Source organism: Drosophila willistoni (assembly GCF_018902025.1).
Source record: "Drosophila willistoni isolate 14030-0811.24 chromosome XR unlocalized genomic scaffold, UCI_dwil_1.1 Seg105, whole genome shotgun sequence".
Taxonomy (NCBI): domain Eukaryota; kingdom Metazoa; phylum Arthropoda; class Insecta; order Diptera; family Drosophilidae; genus Drosophila; species Drosophila willistoni.
In genome coordinates, this window is record NW_025814054.1 from 2,716,791 (window position 1) to 2,741,151 (window position 24,361).

At 37.7% G+C, this 24,361-nt stretch overlaps 1 protein-coding gene across 2 annotated transcripts; it reads left to right on the forward strand.

Moving 5' to 3' along the window:
• The first annotated feature begins 4,958 nt into the window (after positions 1–4,958).
• On the forward strand, positions 4,959–24,305 carry LOC6646081 (diphosphoinositol polyphosphate phosphohydrolase 1). Of its 2 annotated transcripts, none has more exons than XM_023177830.2 (4): positions 4,959–5,056; positions 22,751–22,849; positions 22,914–23,069; positions 23,846–24,305. In XM_023177830.2, exons 1-4 carry the CDS (start codon positions 4,991–4,993, stop codon positions 24,134–24,136), a joined length of 612 nt encoding a protein of 203 aa, XP_023033598.2. In that variant the 5' UTR covers positions 4,959–4,990; the 3' UTR covers positions 24,137–24,305. The 2 variants fall into 2 exon arrangements, with proteins under 2 accessions (XP_023033598.2, XP_002068898.1); XM_002068862.4 differs by lacking the exon at positions 4,959–5,056 and adding an exon at positions 20,116–21,274.
• The last annotated feature ends 56 nt before the right edge of the window (positions 24,306–24,361 follow it).

Sequence of the window (24,361 nt, forward strand, 5' to 3'; positions counted from 1 at the left end):
TTCCGTTTATTTCTTATTTTTTTGTTTTTTTCGGGGTGACTTGCAGCTGCAGTTGATTTATGCGGCAAGAACGACCGCACGAAGGTCGTTGTACACACATACATACATACATACATAGGTGTATGTGAATATGGCCCAGACAATATTGTCAACACATTGCAAACTAGCCATAAAAGCAGCGTCGAGATACAAAACGCGATACCAGATACCAATTGAGTTAGAGGGGAGATTGGGGGCTAAAAAAGGGGGGTGCCTACCTCGTGCATACATATGACTATGACCACACTAATCAACACATACTGATAGACATAGACACAAACTGTCTATTAATTAAGCGGCCGCTAAAACCAAAAACAAAAAAGTACAAAGTTTTGCGCTGCCGTTTTGGTCGGTCCACACGTTCACCCAACTACAAATTGCTCTTGCCACTTTGGTGCGCCAATCGTTGTGTGGATCGTTGTCTTTGTCGTCGTTCGACCAATATATACTTCTATATATTTATATGCTTATCTTTCAATCAGAAAGGCAGGAGAGAGAGAGAGAGAGAGAGAGAGGCCACATCTGTAGCGACCGCAGCGAGGACCATAGTTCCACTAAGTACGCTTCGACCATTCAGAGGACAATGAAAATGGACAGCTATGGCATTCCATGTGCAAGCTCCAACTCCAACTCCGACTCCAACTCCGACTCCAACTCCAACTCCTAGCTCCATCTATCTATCTCAAGCTCATAATTTATATGCAGGGAGCGGTGGCGATCACTCCAACATCTATCTGTTGGTACTTACATAGCTACACACATGTAGCCTATAAAAAATGTCGTTTTCTGCGATGAAGGATCTCAATAAAGGCAATCTTCTTTTTGTTAATATTTCAAGAAAGCGAGAAGAGAAAAACAGAAGGTTGTTAAATCATTATTTCTAAGGAATTGAGGACTATGATCAGTTATCTATTGTTATATTACACATTTTTTTTTTCAACTACAAAACATAGCAAAACAATTTCAGACCATCCAAAATTATGTGTTAATTTAAATTCTACATAAACTGAATAAATCTGCATACTCAACTGACAGATGTAATGTCTTTTAAGGTTTTCCAAACGCATTCACAATATTGACTGATAAGGTCCTTTAATGCCAATTGAGAATTATTAGTTGGCTTTTCATATTTGCGATCAGCATGAGTTACACCACTTTTGCACCTGTCTAAGAACTTTTTTGCTATAGTTTTCTATTCACATGACATGAATCAGAGCAAAATTCATCCACAAAATAATTTGACGCAACATTTTGTGGTTTGGCAGTTGATTTGATTTGCGTTTTCTTCTTCTGATTTTGCTCCTTTCTGTTCGATGGTTTGTTTTTTTTTTTTTTGTTCCCAGACAATTTGAGACAAACTTGCGGCCGTTAACGACAAATGACGTTCCGAGAGCTATGAATTTAATGGGCAGCTAGCATCTCGCAACATGAATGGATTGCCAATCCATTGGCATGGTTTCCAACCCAGACGGTGGCGTGGGCGGGGCGGGGTAACAGTCGATTGAAGTGTGTAGAGTCTGTCCTATGCGGGTGCTCAGACCCGATCAAGCAGGTTTTTCCACCCAGGCTTGCCCCCCACCACCTTGGGCCCCGTAATCCCATACCTTGGCCAGACAGTGGGACCAGCCAGCCAGCCAGCCAGCTCACTCTGGTGTAATTAATGCGGCAGCAGCTGCGCTTTAGCCAACCTCCCGAAGCCCCTTACAGTCCTCCAACCGCCCATCCCTCTGCGCTAACGGACCCTCTCTAAACTTTATCTGACGCTTGCATATTAAAAAAAATAAAAGCGAGACAGGGAGAGATATAGAAAAATAAGAAGAAAAAAAAAATTCTTTTATAGTCTTTTGCGGTTTGGCATACAAAAATGTCGCTGAGTTTTGTTGCTGTTGTTGTTGTTGCGTGAGTGTGGGAAACGGGTGAAATGAGCGATTCCAATCTTCTTCGAAAGGCGCTGCCAAACGGACCGCAGCGGCAGACCGATTGGAATCGGTAAAACATTTGACAGCAGTAGAGACGTTCAGCCTCCTACAAGTTTTATTCTATATGTACACTGTGAATGCATATTGCTTAGGTATTTTTGGTTGCTTTGGCTCTTTGACAATTTGAAAATTTTTATTTAATTTCTAGCCGCCTGCAGCCGACAGATGAGCCAGATGATATACAAATGATAAGAGGCAACTTGGCTCAAAATTGCAAAATTTCATTTGCGCCTAGAAACAAAATTTATGTACCTACACCAGACCAGAAAGACGAAATGCGAATGAATGGAGGCATGCAAATGGCTATGACTGTGGCTATAGCTGACCGAACTGAACCGACCAAAACTGAGGCAATGCGATGCAAGGCAAGGCAAGGCAAAGTGCAAGTGGAACAAAAACTCCTTTTGGCTTGGTGTCATCAGCATCAACATGACGATGGCAAACGCTCCCCGGACTGTGCGGCTCATAAAACAAGAAAAGGAAGATGAAGCCGCAGCCAAAATTATCCAACGGGCATCCAGAAAACTGGATGCCCTTGAAAAGTAAGTAAGGCGCAGTAAGTCATCAAAGACAATAGTTTGATCTTTAATATGTACAATCTACATTTAGTTTTACACCAAAGCATTCATGGAAATATGTTTCATAATGAAATACAATACAATATTCTGAGAAAACATTTGAATGTATTTCAAGAATATTTAGCTAGAGCAAGCCAAAGGTCTGTTTTCCTTCTTTTCTCTCTTCTCTCATCCGCTGATTTGTATAAATGTCTTAACGATTGCAATGACAGAACATGCTACGACTAGTTGAGAATTACAGCTAATTGTATTGAAGAAAGAGAAAAAAAATTTACTCATTCCCACACACAGCTCTGAAATTGGCTCGGATTGGTCATCATTTTCTTATTTGTACAAAAAATGTTCAATTTTTGGAACGAACTTGTTACAATTTAAAGAAAGCGGAAAAACTGTTGTTTGGCGGCATTTTCTACAGTTTTTTCCTCAATTTGGAATTTTCACGGATAGCAATTCGCTTTTTCCGCGTACTAGATCGTTCAAGTTTCTAATTATTCTTTAGATCGAAATCGAAGACGAAACTACACACAAAGTTAATCAAATGCATTAGTTTCGATTAGTAAAATGTCAACAGGTTTTAATACAACGATTTACGTTAGCAGAGCTTCAGGTCCTGTTAATAAGAATCAGTGAGAATGTGTAAGGTTTTAAAAACAAAACGTTTTTCAAAAATCGTTCAAGGAATCTTCGTTCAGCAGCCCTTATAGTAGTAGTTGGGTATTTTCATTCACACTTTTCTTATATATTTTTTTATTACAATGAAGATATAAACAATGACACAAAATTTATGTTTTACTTCAGCTGTTATGTGAATAATCACTGTGGTTAATAACAATCAATTAAATTTTCGATTTCGATTTATAGCGGCACTATAAAATACTCATTGCTCCCGATATTAGTTCGTTGAACAAGTGTTTGGACTTTATGAGTTATATTTCGTAGAACTTTTACGATTTTTCCAAATTGTTTGACTTTAAATTGTTAATTAAAAGTAAAATTCGTATTTTTCAAATAGTTTTTTATTGATTTAGCCTAGTTTAGTTTAGTGATTTGAAAGAGAAAGGCAACTCTTTGCAGTGGAAGAAGCGAACGAATGAGTTAATTAGAAAACTAAGAAGATCTTTTAAAACTGTTTTACTTGAAAATATTTGTGAAAGTCAACTGCTTAAGGAAGTTTATATACCCTTCAATCACAGCATAACAAGGAGAGAGTCCTGATCCTTCTGCTGTAGTCCTTTGGAAAATAGTGCTTCCAATTTGTGCGGCTTGTCGTAAAGTTTTAGGTTTTTTCTCTTTATTTTTTTTTTTTTCTGGTTTTCTTTCTCATAGGTTGCAATGCCAGCCATTCATTTGGTTTTTATGAGCCGAGTCGTCGTCCTCGTCGTCGTCGTCATCGTTATCGTTGTTGTAGTTGCTGTTGTTGTTGTTGGTGCTCTTGTCCTGTGCCTGACTTGATTAGAAGCAACGAGAAGCAGGTGTCTTGGTGCTGCTGCGGCATGTCCTTGTTGATTTACGCTCTAGCTTATTGCATTCAGCTAAAACCCACAAAAACGGCAACGGGTAAAAGTACGCCCACCAAGAGAGAGACGTGTGGTGGGGGGGGGAGAGGCCGAGAGTTGCCATCTCTGGCCAAAGACAAATTGCTTGACAAAATGTTTGGCTTTGGCTTGTTAATTGTGCAATTAATCTAGCATGCGATGTTTTTCGCTGCTGCTGCTGCTGCTGCCGCTGCCGCTGCCGGTCTTCGATAAATTAACAATTGGCAACGCAATTACAACGCAGGAATAAAAATATAAATTGGGGCCAGTTGGCCTTGAACGTGCCGCAACTTGGTCTCAGCTTTTGTCAAGTGCACCGAAGTGAAGTGGAGTGAATGAATGATGGGAGATTGCAATCGCATGGCGAGGCAACTGTTGATTGCAACTGATACTCACGTATATCAATATCAGAAACTGAGCCAACTTTTAGCACCTGCAACTCAGCGCCTGCGAAAGCGAATTGAGCGATGCATCTTCTCTTCCTTTGATTTGCTTTATTAAGTTGTAAAAATGAGATAAAGTGAGAATGCAAAGCTGGATTAAAGCCCAAACACACACACACACACAGAATAATGCACTACAATAACTTTAAGCTCTCCTCTGTCTTATTTCTGGCAAATATAGAATAGAGAATTCTATAATTTGCACTCGAGGGAAAGTAGAAAGCCTTATTTTATTACAGTTTTCATAACTTTATCTCTCTAGCTCTAAGAGATCTAAGATCTAAGAGCTCTAAGATATTGTAATCAAGTGAACATTTTTTAAAACAATTTTATTTTATTTCTAAAATTTATTTCACATACTAAAAACTCTCTAAGCTGAACCCCATTTAAAAATAAACAAATTATCCTAGTGCACAATGGAAATCGATAATGGGAATGAATTCGATATGTTTAAGAACGCAGTCAAAAAGGGATCAGACACTGTAAGTAATATTCTCATATATGGTCACTCACATCAGCTAAAGATTTGGCATCCAAAAATCGCCTAAAGATTCCACAAAACATGTAATTCTGAGTTTCAATATTTTACATCAAACAAAATTTGCAGAAAATCACCTTTTTATACGAGTTTTATTGAAAATGTTGGCTCTTTTAATCCCAAAAAATAAATCTTCTTGATGAAATCGAATCCATTATGAACTTTATTTGAATTTAACAAGTTACTTATAATAATTTGCTTGTTATTAAAATTAACTTTATTGTGTTTCGATTGCAATTCTAATACTCCTTGGAATTTAGTGCAATTTTTAGCTTAAAGTTAAGAGAAATTTGTTAAAAATGTTATTGTAACTTTGAGTCTTCTTAAAACGGTTCTACTAAACCTTGGTCTACTCATAGTGTCTATCAATAAATTAATCAAAAGAACAAGTTTTAAGAAAAAACAACGATTAATAATTGAAAATGATTAACTTAGATTAAATAATTGATATAAAGTTTAAATGAGTCATAGTTCTTTTTTAATTTGAGCTACAATTTTTATTCAGTTCTCTGTATTTTTTCCTCTTGTTTTTTATGTGGAAAGTGCTTTAAAATCGAACAACTCTTTGTGATAAAGTGTAAATTACGTTGAATTTTCCATCAGCTGCTCCCGTTTCTTTTTTTTGTGTGTATGTGAATGGATTTTGGGAAGGGAAAGGAAATCATTATCACAACGATGCTTAAATGTGGTTCACTGAGTCAATTCCAGGCTTTGGGGGCAACAGAGAGCTTGTGAGAGAAGTCGTCAGTTTTTAAGTAGGCCTTGACAGCTGGCACCTGAGTTTACGCATTGATTGCGCATACGCCGCGTGCAACGAGCGAAATATGTTAGCAACTATGATGATGATGATGATGACGGCGACGGGGACGGCGACGATGATGATGATTGCAAAACAATTTTTAATAATTGACAATTAAACTAACAATAATTGACAATAAATATTACAACTGGGGCCTGCTTACTTGCGCCTGGCAATTAATGGCGCGTTTTAGCCATATAAAGTCAACTAGCCGATCTCATAACGTCATCGAAGTGACGCCCAATGACAGTCATGAGAGACAATCGGTGTGAGAGTTCGCCCGGAGAGCCAAAGAGCATAGCCTAGAAATGAAGAAGCCTTTTCATTTATTTTCTTTCCTTTTTTTTTTTTGCTTTATATAACTCAATTAGCCGGCGAATTGAAGTCGATAAATCAATCACAAACGATAAAACGAGAGAATGCATGAGTGAATGAGAGAGCGAATAGACAGACCGACCAGAGGGAAAGAGAGAGAGAGAGAAAGACCTCTGTGTTCCATCCACCGTAGCCTTCCCGCAGTCAAGATGCTGCTGCTGCTGCTGATGATGATTTGCGTGCCGCCTGGCCATTTCTCACATCCGGCGTCAGCCAACATCGAGAGCCTCTTACCCCAAAACTTAATTGAAACATTTTTTTGTGTGCTCAAATAGAGTTGGCTAAGCTGAGTGAGATCTGACCCACGCAGCATTTTGTTAGAAGGAGTTTTACTTACTTCTGTCCTAGACAGAGAGCAGAGAGTTACATAGATGGAGACCCACCACGCCCCGTTCGCCTAGCATCCCGTTCATCTTGTGCATCTCGACACACCTCTTCCTCTCCCATCCTGACCACCCTTCAATCCTAAATTTCAGTTCCTGCCTTTTTGCTTGTCACAAATTGAAAACTACAAGCGACAAGTACACGATTTATGTGGGCCGCAGATCGCTCCAGCCCCAACACTGACCGGCTCACTGGATGGCTGGCAAATGGTTAATCCAACCGGCCAACAGCAACATGGCCATGAACGCGCCGCCAGTTTATGGCATTTTAATGGTCACTTAATTTTGTTTATGTTTAATGGGCGCGCCTCTGGCAGCGGCAAAATCAGCCAGCTCCTGCTACTGCCCAATTGGAGTTCTGTCTTTCTCTCTCTGTCTCTCCCTATCTCTCTATGGCTATCTGTGGTTCTATCCCTCTTTTACTCGAATATTGATTGCCGATTAACCGAAACGACAGAACGACCGATAGGGAAAGAGAGAGGCCTATGGACCATCTAGCCATTGTTTGGGCAAATTGCACATCATTTTCTAGGTACCTGAAACGAAACTCTTTCCATTTTTTTTTTGTTTGTGTTAAAATATTTGATCAAAGCTTTAAGCAATTTTAATAAGCCTTCGTTGCTTTTGTTGTTGTTGCGCCACAAAGTTGTTCCCACCATCTCAAATGTTGGCAATGTACGGCTAATGGCGGCAGGGGTATGAATCAGAGGCGGCATACAAAAGGCAGAGGATATTTTCCTACCCTCACCCTAACGAGAAATAGAAAAACTAAATTTCCCAATGAGAAGATAACTAAAATATTCGATTTTTGATTTCATTTCAAATCTATATTAATCGAATTCCTCGTGCCCCTTCAATGAGAGTTCTCAAACACTCCGCCTGTTGACTTTGATGTCAGGGAATTAACAAAATCATAAAGCAAATAGTAGGACCATATAGATGGACTCCTTCCACCAGCAGATTCAGCTTCAGCTTCAGCACCATCTCCAACGCCGACTCTAATGATGATGAGCACAACGCTTTTTCAACGCAAATTACAGACGCATTTCCTTTGTCGGCTCACACCTCACAAAATCTTCTTCAAGCATCCAAGTATGGCCAATGGTCCGGACCCGGTCTGGTCTTGTCTGGGGTCTCGGCCTGGTCTGTCCACCTAAACGCGGATATCAACTGCAGTCATAATGATTTATAAGCCATGCAATTTCAACAACATTTTATTGCATTTTAATTAGCACAATATTCTATGCTATCCTCTTCCTTTTTTTTTTATCTCTCTTCTCTTTTTTTTTTGCACAATTTTATTGACGGGGGAGTTTGGAGCAAGCAACTAAACAATCTTTTGTTTGCCATAGACTTAGTCGAACCAAAACGACAACGAAACCAGAGAAAAAATAAAAGGAAAAAGTTGGGCCACACCTACGCATCATACACATACGACGCCCATCATAAATTTACCAATTTAATAACTCAACAAAATGCATGTAAATGCAAACAATATAATGTGCCACATATTCTCAATGTCGGGAGGAACACACAGCTATAAACGAAACTAAACACACAACCAAACGAAACTTAACTGGAAAATTGGTAGAGAAAATGGCTACAAATCGCTGAGCTAGCTCATCTCAAGAAATCACTCACAAATTTGAATTATATTACGAAAATACATTCAGGTAAAAATTGTGGAAGATCAGACTCATGTTAGGCCTTGGACAATTGGTTTGCTTAAATCAAGTTAGTCAGTTAAATTACTTCCTTGACTAAGATGTACTGTAATATTTAGGTATATGAGTTTTTGTTTTGACATCAAAGTCATCACTATTAACTTCTAAAATCTCTAATCTATCCTATCTAAGAGTGTGTGCTATTTGATATCTAAATTGACAGATTAGTTTTCTGTAAAACGAAGTAATCAAGTTTTCAATACTGTTTATTAGTGAATGATTTACTGTAGCAACATACGACAAAGTCATTCTTCTTTTTTGTGCTTGGCAAAACGATGACAAATTGCATGAAATAATATAAATTTTGCAGTCAAGACAGTAAAACTGTCGTCTGGCAATGGCTTGGCGTTGAGTGTGAGTGGAGGAGGCATTTTTGAGAGTCTGGCAGCAAGTAAACTGTTGTTTTTCATGACGACGCGCGTGTCACATTGTCCACCCACAACGAAGAGACGCACCAGACGGCCGACAATCGACGACAGGCGACAGACGACAGACGACCAACATCAGGCTAAGACCAAGGCTTAAACCCAAACCCAGAAACCACCTAAGCGTGGCAGACTAAAAGAAGTTGCTCTAGATGAAGAAGTGAAATTTGCATAATGTGCTGTCTGTCTACAGTCAAGCACCTACGTCTCCTCTTTTGGCTCTCTTTTTCTCGGTGTCTATGTCTCCTTTGTCTATGCCTATCCCAAACCCAATTTAGTCGAAAAATCTCACCCGCATGCCCACATGTCAACTCGTTGTTGTTGTTGTTGTTGTTAGTACAAATTGATCAGCAATTTCGTTGAACTCAATCTCATTAGACGCACAGTGATCAATTATATTACTTAATAACATTTGTGCAGCAAATTTTTAATTTAATCATGTCTAAATTAGTGTAAAATATGTGAAAACAATCAATTTTACTGTAAATTTATCGTTTTCGGCCAATAAAATGTCACTGGACCTCTTGCCAATTGATAAATTGAAGAACTTCTGCAAATTATCGAGCAATTCGAACGAAACAGACCACATAAAACCAACTTGATCGACTAGCCATGTGAATATAATCATTAGTATTGGAATAAATCAACAACGACTATAAGATACTCTGTAGAAAAGGTAACTAACTAATGAGTATGGTAAATACCTATGTATCATAGGCCCAAGACAAAGTGGAGATACCCCATGTTAAAAAGTATCTGCCCATTTTCACGATTTGCATTGCCATTTCAGTTATCATTGTTATTTCCCCTGCTACACATTTTCACACACTGACCGATGATTCAACCGGCAGCTGCGATAAGCGGAGAATTAAATAATTTTACACTCCATGCGATTATCGGCACCGATTGCCATACGGATACAGATTCCATGTATATGCTAACGAGGTGCCGGTCTATAATTGGCCCAAGAGACTGAGAACCACTAGAAGGCGCAGACTGCAGCCCAAGACGAAGACGAAGACCAAGCCCAAGACCAAGACCAAGCCGTAATCCAGGTTCAGAGCCAAGCCACGCGCTTCGCCGACTTCGGCTTTTCTTTATTTTTTGAGCTTCGACTCGGGAGTCAAGTAATTGACAAACAATTACCTTTAACGCAGCATTGTTCCGTAGAGAAGCATCAGCAGCAGCAAACGCAGGCGAATGCGACCCCAAACGGGAACGTCTTTGATCCAAGCAGTCGGCATTTTGACTTTCAAGTCTGGCCTAAAAGAGAGGAGGCAAACACCTCAATTTTGGTAGCTGCTTTGCCTATGTTCGGGCACCCCCAACAACAACAACAGCAACAACAACAACAATAACAACAACACCTGCAAAACAGATCTAGGTGGAAGAGAAAAGCGGCCCTGGACTTCTCCCATAATAATAAATATTTCATGAAGCTGTCAGCAACAAATAATCTAAAAACTGCAAACAACAACAAAAGAAGCCGCCAAAATGGTACAAACACAATGGTTCTTTTTCCGTACGACGACTTCTAGAAGAAGGTTTTTTGTTGGTCCGATGTCCCCACCTCTCCCATCTTCCTCTTCTCCGCTTTGTCACACTTTTTCAATACTCTTGCAAAACGGTTTCCATTCCCATTCGACTGTACGTCTTGATAAGCTTTGATTCAGCCGAATCGAATCACTATATCATATAGACTCCAAATGAACAATCGATAGAAAGCAGCGACTTTTTTGAATGACTTGATTATTTTTAAAAGATTTGCCATACAAAACAATTACAGTCAAGATCAGGTTTCTATATCCTCTTAGGCTATTAACCTAATGAACGACTGCAGGTGAGAATTGAGTCATAGAAAAACTTGCAAGGGTATACAATTTTCGGCTTGGACAAAGAGTCGCGGCCCTCTGGGTTTGTTTTCTTTTTGTGGGTGTTAACTTTAGTCCGACTACCGAATGTGGAATGCGGAAAGCTATAGGCTCTGATTGAAACTAGCAAATATAAATCGGGGAAAAACGAAGGAAAAGGCGGAAATCGGAAGGCGGGAGAAGGCAAGAAATGTGCATTTATTAAACATAAATTCATTTCGAAATCAATTCAAATGTTGCTCCAACTTCGCCCAGTTGTCTGCATCTGGATCTGGAGCAGAAACAGAGGCTTTCGCGAGACTCTATGGTTGTGTGTGTGTGTGTGCGTCTCGTCCATCCTCACTTCGATGCACCTGTCAATACATTTGACATAAACCGGTCGCCATTTCGCCTGCTGCTGCTGATCTTACGCACTACTGGGAATCGTGACATGGACTCAAACGCCTCGATGGCGACTGCGACGCAGAAAATTTTTTATTATTATTACTATAACTATTATGACCATTTTTACTTGGACATCATGCGTACATACACACATACTATGTCGTGCCTCTTAAGCTGTGCGCCTTGCGGTTTGCGCCTGCGCAGCAGCTGGTCAATAAATTGTGACGCTAATGTAAAGCGTGGCAAGCCATTAGAGAGAGCTTCAGGTTACTGAACCGGCAGCAAAGAAATCAAAGACGAGACAAAGTTTTGAAGATTGAAGACCAAAGAGAAATGCAATGTTCCATGTTCAACCGAAGCTAAAAAGATTATGTAAATCAAAAGGATCAGAAGAAACTTATTTGTTTTGTTATTTTATACTTAAAATTTTCAATTCTAAACATGAACAAACTTGACTGAAAATGGAAATCTAATTATGAGGACTTTTCGATATAGAACTGAAATGAAAAGCGTTTCAATCGCATCCTACTCAAAACCGCCCTTTTCCAACTCTTGAAAACGAATTGACAGGACAATTCGAATTCAGGCAAAATATATCTGTGTTTTTATTGTTGCATCGAATTAAACAAAATCTCTAAATTCAATTTAGAAATTCTTTAAAGTGTGATAGAAAAAAATCAAAGTTCATAGTTTTAAAGGGTCAACCCGCTAAAATAGACCCCTTGAAAAGTGCCGCCTAGACTGATGATGGATTGATGACTGACTGTCTGTTTGGCAGAGAAATCTTTTTATTTATGTCATAAGCCAAAAAAAACAATGTTCAAAAAACTATGTACTTAAGTGAGTATTAGCCATCGACTAACGCGTGGAAACACGTGGAAACACGTTTATACTCATAACTTGTCTATTTTTTGCTGTAATATAGTGTTCCAGTCTTTTCTGTAAAAAAAAAAAAAATAATAAAATAAATGCGGGGAATCCAAAGGATCTAATAGAAAATAGAGATTTCTTCTCTTAATTGCAATGTAATGACAAGAAATTTTCAATAGAATATTCCTTGTTGGCCCGTTTAAGTAAAGCCTGTTTAATCATTTTTATTTATACTCGAATGAAAGGAAGCTACTACGATACAATGCTGAACAATTTTCACTTGAAAAATAATGTCATAACCTGAAGAGACAGAGATTCTCCCGTTAGTCAATTAATCAAATTTAAATGTCAATCGAATATCCTGCTTTGAGGATGCCTGCCACAAGCGATATATGTATATAGAGACATATTTACACATGTCTTTTGAAATTTAAAAAGCAATTTAAAGTGCAATTCTCATGGTCGTTGATTTTCCTTTCCTCTTTGTTAATTTTTTTTTCGCCTCCTTTCTGCCCACGATATTTTGACTGTTTTTCTTTGTTATTCCCATGTTTTTTAACCATAAAATTCTTTCTTTCTCTTGCACGTTGTTTCTCTTCTTGCTTTGGTGCCCTTTGGATGCTTCATGAATTTAAATGAACTACTGAAAGCTCCCCGAGCAGACCCAGAACCAAAAGCCGACCGAAATAACCCCGCAATCCGCCACACCCCCCGTCACAGGTCTAAGTTACAATTAATTGACCGTTAGCTGTGTATGTGGGAACATTGAAAAGCAATTGGAAAATGTTGTTGGTGCAGGTGTTATTCGGTTTGTTCATAGTGTCAGATTTTAGTCCTTATCCCCATAATTACTTATCAGCCAAGTCAGTTGAAGCGTGTGCAAACTTTTAAAACGCTCCTTACGAAAATCCTCTTCTTTTCTTAAATGGATTTTTGAGGAGGGAAGGGGGGATAACAACATATTGTCCTGCCGGTGGGGCAATGCAAAAAAAGTCAAGTTAGAGTTAGAGAATCACCTACAAACGCAATTTGGCAACTAAGAGAAATGGAAAGAAAGACACACACACAGAGAGAAAGAGAGAGAGAGAGAGAGAGAGAAACAATACGACAGGAGAGAGTGAGAGAAACACACAAAACACAAAAGCCAGAATTATACAATTTATGCGATTTACGAGCTTGGCTTCTGGCGTCCTTTTGCTCCCTTTTTGTATTCATTTTGTTGTTTTTTTTCTCTTTTTTTTTGTTCGTTTCTTTTCTTCTGGTTGCCTTAAACTATTTCTATTGCTGCGGCGCACACTGGGACTGGGATGCATATCAACAAGTTTAAATATCGACTGATAACCTTTAGAAATTGCATGAACTATTTGAAATCAATTGCTGAATAATACAATTTTTTGATCGAGTTGTAATTTAGTTAAAGGATTCACAATTCTATTTAAGTTTTGTGAGACGATGAAGAAGGACAATATTCGTAGCAGTTGAAATTTTGCATTTAATAAAAGGAAAGGCTATTGAACCCACTTTGACCCAGTGTGCGGCGCCTGGTCTAAAGCGGATCGGCCCGGGTCCTGGGGTCTAGGATATGCCGTATTTCCGTTTACATAATAAATTTGCTAACCACGTTCTGTCGTTGTCGTTGTCCTGTCCAGAATGCGGCACTGCCAGTGCCACCACCAGCGCCGCCATCGCTTGGCATCAAGTGTCTTGTGGTTGCCACTTTTTTTCCTCGTCTCTCTACCACTTGCAATGGCTCCCTCTCTCACTCACTCACCCTCTCGCTCTCTTTCTCTATTGCTCTTCTGTATGTCTCTGCGGTGCACCTTACAAAGAAGCAAAAGAAACCAAATGAAGTAAGCAAGTCAATTCCCTCGCCGACTTTGGCATACCATGTGAACCAAGTGAAACAACTATTTTTAATTTATATGACTTTCTAAAATGCATATGTTAACTAATTCACTCCCACACATGAGCACTCTAGCATTTCCACCAGCCAACGTCCAAATTAGTCTTTAAAATAAAACGTTGATACCCATAACTTGGCTATTTTCGGTCCGATTTTTATGAAATTCGATATGTTCATAGATTTTACAATATAAATTCGATATCTCAAGTTTGAATGCGACAGTTTAAAAATTGGAATAGGAATAGGAGGATTTACGTACATACTACATAAAGTATACTGACGCGCGTGCTTGGCTTGTCTGTTGATGCTGAACAAGAATATATGTATATACATATGTATGTGGGTACTTCATGGGGCCAAAGAAAACTTCCTTCTGTCTGTTACATACATTAAAACGCCTCTAATATACAATTCCAACCCATGGATGCATGGTGCAAAAACAGAAGAAGTAGTTGGGAAAAAAAAAACGTGATAAAACTTTAACTTGGTCTCTCAGCAGTTTTGCAGTTTGCTTTTTGATTGACGGAAGTTCCAACCACTTTTGCTTAATCATTGGGCGGCCTTCTCGCGGAATTTTCGCTCTCTAATTAATCTATTAAAGTTGGAGGTCCCAGCCAAGCCTCGATTCGAGGAAGTTGTGCAGTTGCGTCTCGACTTGGTCGCAGGTCCAAATAAACTGATCGCTTCCGTTTTCCGCTGGAAGTGAAATCAGAGCTCAATATGCCCGCCAACAACCTCGGGCGGATGTCATAAAAATGCCAAAAGGTGTTTCTCTTTCTCACTGGCCATTGGTGTGTGTGTGTGTCCGCAACTTGGATATTGAAGTTGGAATCAATGTTTGGGCGGCAGTGGGAGGAGGCGGTAGTCAAAATAAATATGGACATTTTAATGAAAAGCTGAATTTATGCAAATGATTGTGTAGTTATAAAGATACTTCCAGTTGCAGTTTACTCAATGTACTCGTTCTGGACTACTTAATAGGACCTGTTTCATAAATTCACCATCTAAATTTGACTTTCGTTCACCAAACTAAACGCGTAGTCCGCATGGAGCTTTCCAGTATACAAATCAACCGATTGTTTGATTACTTTTGCCTGTCGTGACACTCATAGATTGCTTTAAAACAAAAATGCAATAAGTCTAATTAAATTAATATATTTAATCAAGAAGTCAAGACCGCCTAATATTATGTTAAAAGAGACGACAAAAGCTTTGACATTTTTCTCCTTCTATAATCAATAAAATCTATGCAGGGGCCAAAGCGCACAGTGCTTAGAAAAACATAACAAATAAATTATTTAATATTTAAATGTTATTTATTTCGTATTAGATGTCAAGATTTCTTTTGCATTTGTGTCATTTAGTTTGGATTCATGAGTAAAATTGACGGCTTCAAATAATATGTTTTATTGAAAATCTAAATGATTAGATATAGCACTTACTTTTCCGTTCAACTTGTTTAGTGGTATAATGTTAAATTTATTATATTTATGATTTATATATGTATGCTGATTTAATTAATCCTACTAGTGAGCTTACACTTTACTACAAAGAATGTTATAACAAACTGAGTAGTTAGAGTTAATCTCCTTTATCCCAAAGTAAATTTCTTCACATTGTATTACAATCGTAAAAAAAAAAAACAAACATTTTTCGATAGTTTGTTTTTTTAGAGCCAAATATTATAGGATAATTTTTTGTTGCACGACCACCTGAATCTGATTTATCCAGATCTGAATTAAATGATTGATTGAAGTTAGATTAATAATATTTGATAAAGTTAAACCCTTCAAGAGTTCCTAATATATCAATCTTGGAAAAGGCAGTAGAAGCCAAGCGAAAGTTAATAGTAAAAATGGCTTTAAATAGACTATTCAAATTTTAAGATTTAAATTTTGTTTGTTTTTAATTTTGAAATTCAATACGAACTCGATATGAAAAATCTAAGACCTTTTTTAACAGTCGAGTCTCGATAATTCGCTCACAACCTGTGTAATGTGTAAAAAAATTCTGTTCCCTTGCCATTTGGAATTATCAAGACTCGACTGTATATACATATTTTTAATTGCCATTTGAAGTATCATTTATCAAATGTTAAATTCTATATATATATATATTTCGATTCGTAGCTCTCTCTAAAGTTGAGAGTTTGAATATTTGATTCCCAGATACCTATTTTTCGTATATTCATTCCCAATGGGTTCTTAAGCTAAATATTAAAAGACTTTGGCGCTTTCAAATACAAAATTGACGTTATAGAACTTTTAAACGACCTTCTTTGGTTTAGAGTCCAATAGTCCTAGATGTTGTGTTGTAAGATCACCTGAATATTTAGCTTAAAAACCTATTAGACAATGTATTTTTAATAAAGCATGAAACACAGTTAACAAACTTGAAAAGGATAATATGGCTTATACCTTTTGTACATAAGTGTAAATTACCCTGCATTATTTTTCCAACAAATTTCTATTACAAAGCATTTTAAACAAGATTTTCCATCGATCGACTTTGGAACGAGTGAAAGAGTAGAACAAATTCCATTCAATAGCAAGAGGAAAAAAACGTGTGTTAAACTATTTAACACTTCTGCATGAGCACCCAAAACACGATACAAAATAGAAAAAAAAAAACCAAATAGAATATAATCCATAAGAACAGCAAAAAGAATGTTCATAATTCATTTAAGCAAAGGAAACGAGAAGGAGGCGACTCCAAAAAACGAAGAAAATGTCTCAGAAAATGGCGAAAGCATTAAGAAATAAGCAATTTCACAGTCACGAGGGGTGTGGAGCAAAGATCAAGAATGGTTAAGACAGGATTGGTGTGGGTTCAGAGAGCAAGGTGGATGCCAAGGACACGCGCCAATGCCACGCCCCTAGCTCTTACACAGTAAGTAGTTGTATTAAAATCGTTGGATAGAAACAGAACGAGAAACATAAAGCCGAAACAAATTCAAGACAAATTTTAGTAACTCGCAAAATCCTTGGCCATAAAATTGTTGTCTCATACCCCATTATTCCCTCGGCCTTACCATGCCGCCGCTCTGCTCCGTTTACTTTGTTGGCAACGAATCAAAGAAATTTGTACGAGACTGTAACTTGGTTTTTCGGTTGGAGCACTATAAATCATTTCGATTTAGCTTAAAACATTCAAGCACAAAATAAAAAAAAAAAACAAATTCGAAAAAGAAACACTAAAAAAAAGGTCTGCCGAGGGAAACTCTTACAAAAATTTAAATAAGCAGCATCTCAATGCCTTTAGTCTACTTTTTGGCGTTTGGTATATTAAAATTATTATTTAAGCTTAAATCTTAAACCACAAATTAGCTGGAATACTAACTTATTCCAGCTAATATTGGAGAAAATGTAAATGTTTATTTTAGTGTTAGTGGTTTTAAAGTCGACTACATTTGTTTTTTGCTTGTTTGAATTTTCAAATTTTTGGTGAATTTAGGAAAATCTTTTGTTTAATGTTAACGTCTTATCTTAACAGCTGTCTCAAAATTTGAAATATAACGATCAATATCACAGGCCGACATGAATTTTGGTGACGTTAACTTGAAAGGTGTTTTAAACTGATTCGGGAACGCTGATTCTGAGTGCATACTTGGTTTTTGTCCATCACGTCCAGATTTTGTGGAATCAGGGGATCTGGGGTTGGAAAATAGGCACCCAAAAGTATACTATACAAAGTTACAAAACAAAAGGTTCAACTTTTTTATACCCTGCAGAGAAGGAGGGTCGTTTCCGACCCCATAAAGTATATATATTCTTGATCAGCATGAGAAGCTGAGTCGATATAGCCATGTCCGCCTGTCCGCCTTCACGCCGCCATCTTAAGAGCTATCGGGATGAAATTTTATATTTGAGCTACTTAAAGCCCGGAGCAGATAAAGTATGAAAATTGTCAGGATTGTCACTATATCATATAGTTCTAGAAGAAACATTTTTTCAGAAATTGGAGTATCCCTCATGAAACCAATATGATAGTATTTAATATATAATCTCAGATCCCAAAATTTAAATCTGATCGGATAAATAGAACACAAGTTACAGTCAATATAAATCGGTTCAACCGCTGCCGACAGCGCTGCTTGCTGCCTACTACGTCATCATCAAATCAACAGATGTATTGATGAATTAAGTTGCAAGGAAAGAAATTTCAATATGTACAAATATTATTGCCAATGACTGCAAGGGTATATAAACTTTGGCATATCCGAAGTTAGCTTGTTTGATATTTTTTAGCAGATTTCAGAATATCCTGTGTAAGAAAAATAGCTCTTGTTTGCAAACATTACTAATAAACAATTGGTAAGACGCATGATATTTGCATAATTTTTATACCATACACCCATAGGGTGAAATGGTATATTAAAGTCGCCAAAATGTATGTAACAGGCAGAAGGAAGCATATCCGACCCTACAAAGTATATATATTCTTGATCAGGATCAACAACTGAGTCGATCTAGCCATGTCCGTCTGTCCGTCTGTCCGTCCGTCCGTATGAACACGTAGATCTAGGAGACTATAAGAGCTAGAGCCACCAAATTTGGTATGTAGACTCGTGTGGTATGTAAATATATAGAGTTGATTGGAATTTTGGCCACGCCCCCTTACGCCCCCAGAATTCACGTAAAACTGTTTTTTCTAAAAAGTATAACAGATATAGACATAAAATTTGGTTTATATACTCGTTTAGTTAGCGCGCAGAAAATAATTGTTCCAAATTTTTGCCACGCCCCCTTCCGCCCCCGCAATTCACATAAAACTGATTTTCTTAAAAACTATGAAAGCTACCGGCGTTAAATTTGGTATGTAATCTAGCCTAATAGACGCGCAGACATTGACTATTTAAAAATTTTGCCACGCCCATTTCCGCCTCCATAATTTGGAAAAAACCAATTGGCTCTTGCAATTTTTTGACCATCGCGATCAAATTTGGCAGACTAATAAATCTTATCTATTTCTATCAAACTACCAAATTTAATTGAAATCGGACTAGAAACATGCAAAATATACGAATGAACGTATTTTGCTACGCGATCCATAAGGGCAAAATTGGCCGTTGGCGGCGCTAGAGTGCTCGTGTGTTTGTAGAGTCAGCGAGATAGCATATGGTATGAGGCATGTTAAAACAATTTAATAGACATACATTTGGTTTTCGAACTTCTAAATATTTGTTTCACCTGGTGTATGGTATACCCAAGTCGGCGAGACGACTTACTTACTTCATTTAAAATTAAAAAGCAGACAATTCTTGGAATCCCTATGGCATACTTTTTGGTTTAGATTTAAGTCATTATAGAACCATATTCAAAGAATTACTTTTTTGATATTTTGTAAGTTTCTATTAAATTATACTCAATATATTAATAGGTTAAAATAAAACTGTTTTTAGCATAATATTATGTTTATATTATACATTAAATAACTGCAAATGCGGTCAATTTGAATACATTCAACACACTTTTCTCGAAAACCTGACGTGAAGGACAAAAACTAAGGGCCGTGATCAGCACCCCTCAATTACTACAGAACACCATAGTTACACACGCTAACACTTTGACGCCACGATAAAGTGGTTTAAATTCCTTTAATTCTACCTATGTGACGTATTGTAATTGAATTTAGAATTTTTCAAAGTAACCGCATTTCCATTATTTAATAATATTAAACTTACACTTTGGATATGGTTGTAAAATGAGTTAAATTTAAACCCGAAAGTATCCTAAAGGATACCAAAGAATTTTTGTTTTTGCAATCTAAAAAATTGTTTAATATTTGTATATGTTCTCAACTTTTTTTTCTTATTTTTTGAAAAAGGACATTCTTTAATCTGTTTAAAATGTACAGAAAAAAATCCTTCCGTACGTTTTACAACGCCAGATCTATTGATTTCACAAAATCTGGACTTAATAGGCAAAAACCGAGTTAATAGCAGCGTAGCCTAATTAGTTAGTATGTATATGTATTTATTTACTGAAAAATGTTCACGTCAATTGCGTTATTTCAAAAAGCATTTAAGTTTATTTTACATCTGTCCAAAACAAATTTCACTAAATTTTAAAAGTCGCTAACCGCCAGAATCCACCTGCCTATAAGTATGCTAAACATAAATTTCACCAGGTTGGCGGCACTGAGCAGAAATACTGGCCACCGGATAAAAAATAATAGGTGTTGTAAAAATGTTGACAAATCGGCGCTGTTTCCAACACTGAGATTCGCTAAGCAAGAAGAAAGAAAAAAAGAACTGAGAAGTACATGTGTTTGAAATAAAAAAAATTCTTTCCATCGATGGATTTCCCAACACTAATTTACAAACGGCAGCAAAAAGCGGTCTTACGGCATAACGCGCGCGGCGCGATATAACAAATAAAAAAACGATTAGTTCATCGTCCCAAAAACAGGAAATAGTTTGTCAACATATTTGCGATAAACGGGAAACCGCTGTGTGTATGTGTAGCAGCAGCAATGGAAAAGAAAAACGCATGTGCTTTCGGCTCCAGATAAGGAAAACTTGAAAAGTCGGCAACGACGACAAAACAACAAATACAAAGAAAAAGGACGGAAAGCTGCACAAATTGCAACAAGAAAGAAAATAATATAACAACAACAGTAATTAAAAGCCGCAGCTCAAAAATTCTAACCGTACTTTGAAAAGCAGAAAAGGACAAAGAGACCAAGTGACTGCAACAAGACCCCTCTCCCTTCCACTTCATCCACAAACACACACACAGAGCAACCTCAACCGCAATCACACGCGCGCTCTCTCTCTCTCTCTCTATTTAACACAAACGCACACACTTTCAATCTCTCTCCCACACACACACACTCACAACCAAAAACAAAAACAACATGCAACCATTGCAAAAGTAGTTAAATAATTCTGCCCTGTCTGCGCTTTATTTCCTTTTTCTTCATTTTTTTCATTTTATATTTCTTTTTTAACTTTTTTCTTAAATTTCAACAAGTTTCTGTTTCTTCTCATCACACACATACATACATATATTAAATACATACGTACACATACACACACCCCTCCCCCACACCTTCACTTTACCACTTGACGCGCAGTTCTTTTTTCGTTACTTCAACAACAACAACAAATCTACACACACACAGGCCACCGACACATAACAGCGCAAAAACGAGACAAGACACGAACGGCAAACCAAAAAGCACCTGGCAAAAATAAAAAAAAATAAGAGAGAAGAAGAAAAAACATCGGCACGAGATCACGACCGGCTACTGTAATTCACATACAAACAAGCCGATAAACATACCCATACACACACACGCACACACAGACACACTTGTTGCAGCAGTGCCGAGCCGTGAGCAGCGCAGCATTTTAACAATCTTCTAAAAGGCGACGTTGAATTTTCCATTTGGCGCCGTCGCGTACTTACACAACCCAGCAAAAACGTAAGCCTTTCCAGATGTTGCCCTCAAACACAAAACAACAAAACATTCAATTTACTGTTAACTCAAATGAACCGCATGGAAACCACCACCCATTTCGATCACAGCTCAAGGACCGGGCCGTGCGGGGCTCGGCGCTGGTTTACTAAAAGTGCAGTGCAATTGTAATTGGAGCTACTTTGCTCCGTATTGTATTACAGTTTCCCAGTCAGTCCCTCGATCTGGACTTTTTGTTCCACTGCTCCATTTGTTTATATGTGTGCAAACTTCATTCAAAGTCATATGTCTCCACCGAATTAAATCTGATATCAATTGGCTATAGTGATCCTGGAGTGGGGGGCTAGGGCGAAATAATGTTTACATTGAAAGAAAACAAATAATTCATATTCAAGCTAAACGTATGTATATAAAAAGTTACTTAAAACCGCCCGATAGAGAGAGCCATACAAAACAAATGTAAACACGTTGGTGCAATGAATCAGAGTGAGATGGCAATTGTTGTTGCAACAGGAGCATGGAATCGGTCTTGGGTCTATGCAAAAAGGGGCCGTCAATGTGAGTGAGATGGCATTTCATATTGAAGCGGCAAGAGCAACGGAAACTCTTATCGGAGTGGAGTGTCTATAAAAAGAAAGTCTTGTGCCTCAAAGAACTAAACTAATAAATTATTACAATTAAAGTAATTAATCAAAAGGAAATAAGGATAATTAAAATGTGCAGTGAACAAATTCTTAATCTAATAGATACGAAAATTTAAATAAAGCAAACAGGATTCATTTATAACCATAACGGAATCAGTGATCTTTAGATCCCCTGCTGCTGTCTGTAGCTTAAGGCCACTATGTGAATCTCGACTTTAGCCTAGTCCAAGTCCTTCATAGCCTGATTACACGCAATTTAATAATTTCAATATTGAGAGGTTCCTTGAGGCTGATTAAGGAAATGTTTGTATATACGATCACAAAGTTAGTAGCAAATTGGGACAACATGGCAATTTAAGGTGTACCGCTGCCTCTAGTACTTTTGGTTTTGTTTTCTATAGTCAAGGTCGGTCGTCAAGCATGACTAGCTAATTCCAGTACTAGCAAACGGGACCTGAAACACACACCAGACCACCGACTGCCTGTGATAAGGTCTGTTGGGGTACTGCAATTAATGCCGCCTTTGTAATCATTTCAAACTCATATCAGATGATAAGGAGAGTAGAATCACGATTTTCATGTGCCCGCATAGTTCAAATTAAACGCGACAGCTATAAAATGATAAATTGAGAGCTGAGGCTAGTGGGTCTATGGGACGCCAGTGCGATTTATCAGTTTCACCATATTTATAAATACACGTACATACATATTATATATGTATATACATATTTACGATTCAGAGTTAAGGCATTTAGACTATTGACGGCCAACTTGTAAATCAGTTTGCAAACGTGTTTATCAACTCCAACTCACATGTATTTTTTTATTTCTAACTCAGATGGTCAAGGAGAAGCCCAATTCCACACGAATCTACGATAAGGATGGATTCAGGCGCCGTGCGGCCTGCATTTGTGTGCGTTCCGAGAATGAAGCGGAGGTAAATAGTTTTTTAATTGACTCGTCTTCAAATTTTGAATCTTATATTGTATATTCTGTCCTAGGTGCTTTTGGTCACTTCCTCACGACGTCCAGGGTTATGGATTGTTCCAGGCGGCGGTGTAGAACCCGAAGAAGAGCCTTCTGTCACCGCTGTACGTGAAGTTCTGGAAGAGGCTGGAGTCGTTGGCAGTCTAGGTCGCTGTTTGGGCGTATTCGAGGTGAATTTCATGCAATTGACTGATCTAATTGGAGTCTCGACTAATGTCAAATTTGCCTAATAGACAAATACATAGTTAGGCATGAGGATCGAACCGAAAAACAGCGTAAAAGCCATTGCTTAAAACAGGGATTTACTTCAACCACTTCACCCCGCCACACGGTTCAACGCCTTTAACTTAAATAAAAGGAAAATGCTCCAATTGCTAAGGATATTTCGAAGATAGCTTCTGTGATTTTATAGAAATCAATTTCAATTTGAAAGATAAACATAGGCAGTGCTTTTAGACATTGGGTTGTCCAAGGCATTGGCACACATTTCTTAGAAAAAAAACATCCTGTTACTTATGAATAGCTCCATTTGTGATTTTTTACTGTTTTCAAAATAAGGCTAATAATTGTCTTCTTTAAAAGCCTTAACTTTAAATATTTATTACGAATAATCTGCATCTATATATAAAAAACGAGGATTTACGTTACGTGTCAATAGGTATCCATTTCGAAATATCGAGAATCATTCATTATAAAGTAAACGTGGCGACCACATTACTTCTGTTGTGTTTCACTTTAAAAATGAATACTAACACAAAAAAGAAAAGTTATTTATAATCTAGTTATGATTAATAGCAGAGTAACAGCTTTAGTAATAAAGTTAGGGTCTTATTAAATACTAAAATATAGTTTAATCGTTTATCTAAACGATATATCCATAACGGGGCAATATGCCAACTTACTTTGAAATCTCGACTAACTGGAAAAATTCATTTTATTTTCACAGAACAACGATCACATGCATCGCACTGAGGTGTTTGTTATGAATGTAACCAAGGAGCTAGACGAATGGGAGGATTCTCGCAACATTGGACGCAAACGTCAGTGGTTCACAATCGATGATGCGTTTACCCAGTTGGCTTTGCATAAGCCGACACAGCAGCATTATCTAATGCAGTTGATGCACTCGAAGACGCTCGATAATACAAACCGTGTGGTGAATGCTACGCATCCACCTACAACAACATTGACCAATGCGGCCTGTAGTGCTGCGGCAGCATCACCAACAACGGCATGAAGACAGCTAGAGACACATACACTCACACAGATATCCTTATACACACACACCAACACCAATACACACACACATTTGACACATTACTTTTTGGGTTAATAACATTTACATATATATATATATATATCTTTTTTTTTTGGAAATTTACAATTAGACAGGCAGTTTGAAATTATTCATGTTTCCAATTTCTTAAAATCATTGTTCAGTTGAAATTTTGTGTTTTGTATT